Source organism: Salvia splendens, chromosome 10 (assembly GCF_004379255.2).
Source record: "Salvia splendens isolate huo1 chromosome 10, SspV2, whole genome shotgun sequence".
Taxonomy (NCBI): domain Eukaryota; kingdom Viridiplantae; phylum Streptophyta; class Magnoliopsida; order Lamiales; family Lamiaceae; genus Salvia; species Salvia splendens.
This window is the reverse complement of record NC_056041.1, coordinates 20,704,929-20,714,559: the sequence shown is the minus strand read 5'-3', so window position 1 is coordinate 20,714,559 and position 9,631 is coordinate 20,704,929. Positions and strand designations below refer to the sequence as shown.

The following is a 9,631-nucleotide window of genomic DNA, read 5'->3' as shown; positions in this document are numbered from 1 at the left end:
AATAGCATAGGGATAATTTAGTTTGGATTTAATTTGGATAAATATCTCTAAGCAATTAATTAAATCCAAGAAAGAAAGTATTATTTCCAATAAATAGGAGGGCCGAAGATTTCAAATAAAATGGCTAGAATGATTATGCATTATCCCATTTAAGTTAATTCACACATTGGAAGCTTAATCACATTAACTCACATAACTCACAACAATTAATTTCACATAATTAACTCAAACACATAGAGACTCAATTTCCACAAAAGAAATTCTCATTCAACATCCACATTAATTAAAATAAAATAAGCCATCAAATAAAAATAATTTAAAAAGTCACAATTTTCCGGGGTGCTACACAATTATTCTCTAATTTTCCGTAGAAACGATGCTGCTATACGTGGGGTCGGGAGTAGGGGTGGGTAGGTACGGTATACCTTACTGAAACCACCATACCGTATACCTTACCGTAAACACGGTATGCGAAAAAATCATACCTTTACCTTACCAAAGTTTTCGGTATACCGAACTTCGGTATACCTTATTTTCGGTATGACAAATTTCCATACCGATACCGTACCTCATTTTCGGTATACCATACTGAAGTTCGGTATACCTGACTTTCAACATCAATTAAAATAGAAAATTAGAGTTTTTAGAATATTATTTATATTTTATAATTTTAAAAATAAATTAAATATAATTTATTCATAATTATATTTATATTTCACAATAGATTTTATAATTTAAAAATATATAAAATATATTTTATATATAATTGTGTTTATATTTTTGTGGTATATACCTTAGTTTACGGTATATACACTAATTTACGGTATATACCGAATTTCGGTATGCAGCGGTATACCGCGGTATTTGAAAATTCATACCGTTACCTTACCGAAATTTTTCGGTAAGGTATCATACCATACCGAAAGTCACGATATACCAAAAATTCGGTATTTTCGATATTTTTTCGGTATGATAAGGTCGGTATTGCGGTATTTTTCCCCAGCCCTAGTCGGGAGGCGGAGCGGCCGTCGGTCGTCGAATGATTACGGAGCTTCCCAGAAGCATTCACGGACCAACGGTGGGGTCCGTCGACCCCGCCGACCCCACCTGGGTCCGTCATTGAATAGTTCATCAACACCCACCACAGACAACCCTATACACTATAATACTTAATGATAGAAATGAGTTAGAATTAGACTAATATGAATTGAATAATTATAGTTGGACCAGAATTATATTAATTCATGAGCCCAACAGTCCTAGAGCCCAGGTGACTTTTCAATTACTCTTGACTATTCATCGACTTATTATTTATTTATATTCTTCATTGTGAAGAACATAATAAATATAAAACAGAGAATAAAAAATCACATAAATAGAATACGTAAAGTTTTACAGAAGATTTCTTAGCTTTCATCTGTAGAGCAGTTGTACCGGTAGTACATGCATGTGTACTTCAACAGTAGTAAATTCAACCTGTAGGATTCGATCTATCGAGGAAAGAAGCTACATTAAGATTTAATTTCGTTGTGTTTTACATGCTCAACCTACAATTTGATTATAAATTTAGATTTTATATTCATGTACAGGTGTGTTTCTCCGTTGTGCTTATTAGATGAGTAGATGAATTATTAACACGTTATAAAAGAGACACTATTATTGTTACAAAATTTGAGTTATTTCAATTTATTATTATCACATAAATAGAGCAATGGGACTAAGTTAGGGGCTTAGGGCTATGGGGATGGTTTATTACAAATATACGCCGAATAGAAGGCATATATGATATGTACTTTAAAATGTGAATGATAATTTAGGGCTGGGAATACGAGTGAGTACCCGCAGTTACTCGACTAAAAATGTCAAAGTACCAATACCCGAAAATCGTCAAAATGTATCAATGTTAATACAGAAGGAACTTTCAACTGCTAGACTCCTACTCACACCAAACTTCATCAATAACAATACACATCTCAATTATCAAATATAACAAGTAAAAACGGCTTGTCGAAATAGCATACTCAGAAGAGCAGAATAACACTTTCCTTGTTCCAAAAACAAATACAAGGGACTTTATCATTCAATAGTCAGGGTTGGTACGGGTATGGGCTCTAACAACAAAGACGAGTAGCTTTTATTTGCATGATGCCAGTGAGAACATAAAAGAAGGGGCATCTTGCCCCTCACAACCAAAACAAACTGGTTTTAGACGACTTCTTAGTGCAAAATGATGAGAAATAACCAGAAAAGATGTGTGCCTTAAGGTCTGGTCTTATCAATTTAGTTACCATCCGAGCTCAAAGGTTGACGCAGGAAGCGCTCCATCTGGGCGGCCCTAGTCCTTATAGACATGTCAAAAACCTTCTGTGAGAACTCGACAACAAGACCACCGAGAATACTAGGATCAATCTGCAGGGGAATAAGCAAAATCAAATACATCAAACAGTCAAGTCGCTTGGTTAAATTTTAGAAGAGCGGTAGTTTTTTTTAAGAAAACAACAATTTACCTTCTGTTCAACCTTAACTTTCTTGCCTTGTCCAAGCATGTACTGCAATGTTTCTTTCAATTCTTTCTCCTCCTCTGGGGGTAGAGCCTGAACACAGAATTGGTAGAGTACTCAGTTGAAAGAGGAATAAACCACTAGTGAAGTCACTGGTGAACAAGGCTATGCTAATAATGATCCTCGACTAGACTAGACAGGATACAAAGTAAACTTAGGCGTGGAATTTTCAGATAGACTTTCAAAAGTTTTATAAGTTGATACAAACACTACTACTGAGAAGTAACAAATTTAAAACCAAAAAATCAGGCGTGTGCAGTTACTTCCACAGATATGAGGGCCTATTTATATACTTCTATAATGATATTTATTAATTGGCGACGATAAATCAATCCTGTACATAATAGTGAGATAGTGAAGGGGCGGATGGCATGATCTGTTACCAACTCCGCCTGAAGGAAATTAATTTAAGTTGTACTTTTGCGTGGACAAGGTAAGTAGACTAATTTAGAAAATATATAGGAGTAATATATATTCCTGCCTAATAAGTACCCAAAAATCACTTTTATAAACAAACACGTGGATCACATACTATGATTTGTTTGTTATTTTCTTCTCTCTAATGCAAACTTAAGGAGTTAATAATTTAATATCAAAATTACAAACTTACAATCACAGTTGTCACTGTTGCTTTAACTTCCCCTCGATGTGCCATGGTCAGCTCAGAGAATCTCTGAGCCATACGTTCTAGACATCCCAGCCTTCCGCCTTCAGCAACGATAACTAAAGACGACAGAATATGCCATGTAAGATTAGTATATAATATTCCAATCATCAATGTGTGTATTCAAGAAAGTGAATGCAGCCTGCTATAAAAAATAATCAAACAATAATACAATATCCATGAAGAAACAACCTAATGAAATTTATGTTGACACTATGAAATACACCCTCCACAATCTCTTTCTTACTTCATGAGGAGGAATGTTCAAAAAACACAGAAGTGCCTCTTTATATAATCTCAAGTACAATGATAAATGATTGCATGGATTCAAGGGCATCCCATTCTTCTCCCAAAACAATTTCTTGTCATTCTTTTTACTGATTGAACCCTGACAATGTCACCTACTCTGAACACCCAACCCCCAACTGAATTTTATATTAAAACTTCAGCACCTGGCAATTGTTACTTTATAATAGACTTTTTGCCTTCCATTCCCCAAAAACTTCATCATCTACCATCATGACAGAGCTCATTTTCCTTCAAACATACGATACTCCAATGGCAGTACAAAATGACTTATTAACTCTTATCTTATGTTCTTAAATCCACAAGACCCAAACAAACAATCAACCACATCCTAGTTCAAATCAAGGTGTCATATGAGTCCTCTCTAATGAGATCAACTTGCAAAAAAAATCATCATCAAATATAAAATAAGAAAACTTCACATTTTGACACTAACCCAAGAAGTTCTTTGTGACTTCTGAAAATTTAGCTTGGTCGCAAATATCAGTAATAGCCTTCTTTCTTGTATCCGCATCAACTGATAGATCCCTCATGAATTGAGAAAATGTAGGGCTTTTCTTTGAAGCCTCAATTAGGGAAAGAAGCTCAGATTCAACCTTGTCCAGTGCATTGGCTTTGACTGCTGCGATATACAAAGCTGAAGCATAGTTTCCAGACACCCCAAACATTGTCACAGGCACCTAAAATGAAATCGATCAACATCTAAAACAAGATATTACAATGCCCCACACAGCATTAGAATAAGATCTTTTCCATTAGCAAAATTACAGAAAGTTAATTGTTTGTTCCAACCAGAGAGCATAACAACTTGGCATAACATAGATCATAATTTGACCAGTCACAATTTATAAGTACAAGGTTCATATAACCATATTCCAAAAAACTGTACAAGTAGTAGCTATATTGGCAAGACATTGAACTGTGAATCTAAATTCCACAATCAGCTCAATGAAACACCAAAATGAAGCAAATCAAAAAGTATCTACAATGAACATATATCCTAGAAGCCCCAACTTGTGCATCCATATAAAGCCACGCAGCGGAAAAGATTTAGCTTTGATAGGATGACACAAACAATATAAGAACATTTTCTGTTCTTCAAGGTATCAAGTGCATACTACAGATGATAGGACACATTATCCTAATCTGTCAATTGATCAGATACTCAACTATATGCATAAAACAGAAATTCTAAGAAATGGATAACTTCAAGAACTTTGGGAAGTAAAGAAAATAAAAGAATGGAGCAGGTATAACTACTACTACTAGTTATCAAATCAGAAGCAAATCACAATTTATGCCAGCATTGTTCCACTATAACACAACTTTTTAGGAACAGCTGATACAGCTAAAAACTCCGAAGCACCCCAGGGAACTGGTCCAATATATGCACATACTGAATGGGCGAACATAAGCATAGACATTAATTTTGTACTGTTCCGCTGAGCAAATTGTGATTCCAAAAAACAAAAGCATTTCATAAAACAAGGGTAAGGACATAGTTGTCATAAATAACAACATAGAGGAGTTCTCATGCAAGAAACTCTAAAAATGCCAGCAATAAATTTGTCTATGTATAGAGCAGCACTTTAGAATATTAGGCTTAAGCCTGGTTTGGAAAATTAAAACATTTCAAATGAAACTAGAAGAGCATGGCTAGCAGGCCTTTTCAAACAAGTCATTCATGATTTACATCCACCAAACAATTCTAACCTCAATTTACATGCAAAATGGAATGACAATTACCTTGACCTTCTTTTCTTTTGCAGGAGCGGCGGTAGCATAGCTCTTTGCGTGCTGAAATACATTACATATAATAACAGCTTAAAATTATTCCATGTTTTCACATATATACTGTAATAGTATAATAAAAAAAAGGAAAAGCCATCCTGTAGCGGTGTGTGTGTGTTTTGGGCATTTGCAACTTGGTAAAACAATGGCCACACTGTAGTTATAAAAAGGCTAAGATTTTGATGGTCTGCCACATTTCCATGCGTGGAACAAACAACAGCATATAGCAATCCATAAAAAATATCAACAAAATCATCAATTGAATGGAATAAGAAAAAATAATCAAATTTGAAAAATGCTGAAAAAAATTTAATTCCTCCGCGGAGACTTCCCGAAATGCGTTAAATAATAGAAGGACAAACAACGAAACGGAATCCATTGATAAGCATCTCTGAGAACATAAGATGAAAATAGAAAATCGAAGATCCGTAAGTATACCTCGATTGTAGGGCAAACGACGGATCTCTGGGCGGAGGAGAAGTTACCAGCGGCGAGAGCTCGGCGGAGGAGAGGAAGACCAGATCTAAATCGCCCTGCCATTGCCGTAGCGAGTTTTGTGAATTTGTTTTTGCTGATTTAATTTTGGTGAATGTGCGTATTGAGATGAGTTTTCGCTTAAACACTGCGCCTTCAAAGGGGAGGAAGGGTAAACAGGACCCTCTCACACCAGATGTATGGGATTTAGGTGCTACCTAGGTTAATAGTTGCCACGTGTCCCTCAACTTATAATTTCGATCTTCTATTTATACCGCAGCATATTATGTTGAGTAAAAAATACAACAAATAAAAAAAAATTATTCCAAATATATAATTAGACAAATTGGTTGGTATTAAAAAAAGGTATACCATGTTTTTTATAATGAGATACTAGTTCCTCCATCCTTATTATAATCATTTTTTTTCTTTTTTGGAGGTCTCAAATATATCAACTTGTTGTTATATAAGTAAATTTTAATTCTTTTTTTTCTGTGTTAATATTTAATTCTTTAATTGATACCTTTGCATTAACTAGTCATTAAATTAAATGTGGGCATGTTTTTTTTTTTAATTCTTGTAAAAAATTCAGCCAAGCTATATAATTGTAACTGAGAGTAATCATTTACTTATTAATACTATGATTTAAGCTATTAATATTATGAGCAGTCCTTAATTTTCATTTTTGAACTCCACTACCACTAGTATATTAGATAGGAGTATGAATTTTTATACTACCCATCCCCCCAGTAAAAATATAAATTTTTATAAAGACATAAATTTTAATGCGTAATTGATAAAGTAAAAAAAATAATATAAAAAAGTTAACTGAAATATTGTTAATGGAAATTGAATCTTATCTTATTAGAAGAAAAAAAGAAATTTCTTAAGAAAAAGTTCATAATTTTAAAAACAGATTAAAATAAAAATAATACATATAGTACATATTTTAAGAGAGAGAGAGAGTATAACGAATAAAATTTTGTAACATAATGTCTTTTGTTATCTAAATGTGTTTCATAACAAACATCGATAATTCATATAAAAAATATAAAATGTTATCTAGGATGATGTGACATACAATAGTTCGATAATATAGTCTCACTGTTAACTTATTAGTATTTTAAATACTGTATCAAAGTGAGACTCACATAAGTATCACGTCACTACTATAAAAATGGGTTATCATTGAATTTTATCACCAAATATTCTATCACCATGATTTAATATTTCTACTAATGATAATGATTTGATACATAGTATTTAACATAAATATCTATGTTCTTTCAATTGTCCAAGTTAGGTCTTTTTTATTAGGTGCCAAGAAAGCTAAAACATATTAAAAAAAACATCAAAATAATCGAGCAAATTAATAAAGCTTGACAACAAAATAATAAGGAAATTTATAACTAATCAAGCAAATTCACTTGTGTTTTGGGCCAGTGTAACTGGGCTAGGGCTATTTCTGGTTTGGGCTAATCGGTCAACAATATTCTACAATAACCTTCTCAATTTATTTGGGTGGACACGTCCATCTAGGACTACAATCATATCGTAAGGTAGCGTTCGGTTGTCGTGACTAATATCATGAGACTATTCATCTAGAATTAAGTTGTGAGATTATTTTAGTTGGAGGGGGATGTTATGACTAATTATCACGAGACTATCCATCTAGGATTAAGTTGAAGGGTTCAATCTTATGAACCAAACATGATAGTACATATTTAATAACGAGATTTAATCTTGCCAACCGAACACCCCCTTAGATCATGTATATTAAAATAATATACATGAGATCATCTAGGGGTGTTCGGTTTGTAAGATTGTATCCGGGATTAAATTTATAGCGTATTTGGTTTATGAGGTTCAATCACACAACTCAATTTTAAATAGATAATCATGAGATAATTAGTCATAGCTAACCCCTATAATTAAAATAATCTTACAATTCAATCCTAAATTATATTTTAATATTATTTTATCTTAAAAACTGACACAGATATTGGTCCACTTATGGAATATAGATATTGGTTCACTATTAAACACCTAATCAATAATTGTGGCTCTATTTATATCCAAATCTTTGTTTATTTGGGTGGACCCCTTATTTAAATACTTTGACAGACAAACTAACTTTATTTAGTTTGTGCCCCAAGTAATAAATTAGTCTAGAGCCTAGACTTTGTGGAGTTCTTGGTTTCAATTACTGCCACATATAATGTCTCTCATGGTTCATATGACTTGCTTCGAATATAGAAGAGCATATAAGGCAAATTAGATAAAAAAAATTATCATAAAATTTGGGTTTGTTCATATTTGTTATATAATATCTTTTTTTGTAAAAATTTATCTTGTATAACTTACGTGAAATTATATGTGGATATCATTCTCAGTGAGTTTAATATCATTTATTCAAAAAAAAACATTTCGATTGAAACATAGCAACAATAGTACATTAAACATATCTAAACTTTATACTTTTTCTTATCGATTTTAAATTGTGGGACAAGCTCAAACTATATCAAATTTTGTGATTTCTATAGCAATTTTTCCATTAATTTAAATACAATACTATATACTAACACCAAAGAGGATGGTACTTCGGGCGATGCTCACAAATCAATTTTAGTATTTCAAGCTACATTTTGATGGTGCTTATAATTAAGTCATAGGTAGTCTATTTAGCTCTATACAAGATCTTAATAACTCATTTTAGGTCTTTTAGGGTACAAATAATGGCCAAAACTTACTTTGTTCTTTCAATTTTTAGACGACGCTCGAGATTCAGTTATGCTCTTAAGTTCCAAATAAGATCATGTTTACAAATATCAATTATGGCTTTCAAGCTTTTGACAGAATGACACCCAAATGTTGTGGTCCATCAAATTCAGATATGAAAAATTAATTAAAGCGTTTTCAACTACAACCAACAAAGAATTTGCTCTCAAGTAAAATTTGATCTATCAAATTTTAGACGAGATAATGCTTAGAAGTTAATTTTTGTATACCAAGTTTCAAATGAGATTATGCATAAAAGTCAGCCTTTGAGTTTTAGCGTTTCGAGTTTCAAATGAGATGATGTTTTCCAAATGATTGTTTTTTTAAAAAAATGATTTCAAGCCTCAAATGAAATGATTCTAAAAATGAAAACATTTTAACAAATTAGTTTTCCTCTCTCAAGCTCCACAAATGCTGATAAGTATTACCCTAAAAAAATCACATATGATATGTAAAAATTGAACAAATGCATCACATCAATCCCCGTTACATATAAATTATTTTTATGAATGAGTATATAAGAATATTTCATATGCTATGATAATAATAATAATACTGCAAATTTTCATAAGGTAAATAATTTTTTACCAGTTATTTTAACTTTAATTGAATAACATCAAATGTACATAGATATAGAAATCGAATAAAGTAGATGAAGCCAGAATTGGTATAATTAATGTATACCCACAATATTCGAGAAAAGGGGACAAGATTTCATAGCAAAAAAACTGGGTCCTCGTGACCTTGCGCGATTTGGACAAGTGTAGAATTCTCGACACTAAAAAAACACACACACACACACACACACCGCAAACCCCACATAAACCAAAATTTCCCCTCAATTCCAAATTCCATTCCAAACAAAAATTCAATCACTGAAAAATCTCTCATCATCACCATCAGATAAAAAGCTTGCTTCGTGAAAAGATGCTGCAATTGTTCTTCGCGGTGGCCTTCTCCGCCGTGCCGTTGACTCTCTACATCTCTCCGATCAGAAATCTGAGCCGATTTTTAGAGACAGTTGATGAGATTTGGAGAGAGACCAGATTCAGTTCTC

General features: G+C 32.8%; 1 protein-coding gene across 2 annotated transcripts; it reads right to left on the bottom strand.

Annotated features, from left to right (window-relative positions):
* Positions 1–1,951: 1,951 nt before the first annotated feature.
* Positions 1,952–5,971, bottom strand: LOC121750796 (ATP synthase subunit O, mitochondrial-like). Of its 2 annotated transcripts, XM_042145408.1 has the most exons (6): positions 5,761–5,969; positions 5,278–5,328; positions 3,968–4,211; positions 3,172–3,284; positions 2,508–2,594; positions 1,952–2,409 (listed from the first exon to the last, which is right to left on the bottom strand). In XM_042145408.1, the coding sequence occupies exons 1-6, from the start codon at positions 5,860–5,862 to the stop codon at positions 2,281–2,283; spliced, it is 726 nt and encodes a 241-aa protein (XP_042001342.1). In that variant the 5' UTR covers positions 5,863–5,969; the 3' UTR covers positions 1,952–2,280. The 2 variants fall into 2 exon arrangements, with proteins under 2 accessions (XP_042001342.1, XP_042001343.1); XM_042145409.1 differs by lacking the exon at positions 5,278–5,328 and having other exon boundaries at positions 5,761–5,971.
* Between the last annotated feature and the right edge of the window lie 3,660 nt (positions 5,972–9,631).

Excerpts from the sequence above, each read along its gene's own strand:
- LOC121750796 (XM_042145408.1), bottom strand. The coding sequence starts at position 5,862 with ATGGCAGGGCGATTTAGATCTGGTCTTCCTCTCCTCCGCCGAGCTCTC. Across the intron at positions 5,329-5,760 it reads TCGTTTGCCCTACAATCGAG|CACGCAAAGAGCTATGCTAC; the intron begins GTATACTTACGG and ends AATGTATTTCAG. Across the intron at positions 4,212-5,277 it reads CAAAAGAAAAGAAGGTCAAG|GTGCCTGTGACAATGTTTGG; the intron begins GTAATTGTCATT and ends ATTTCATTTTAG.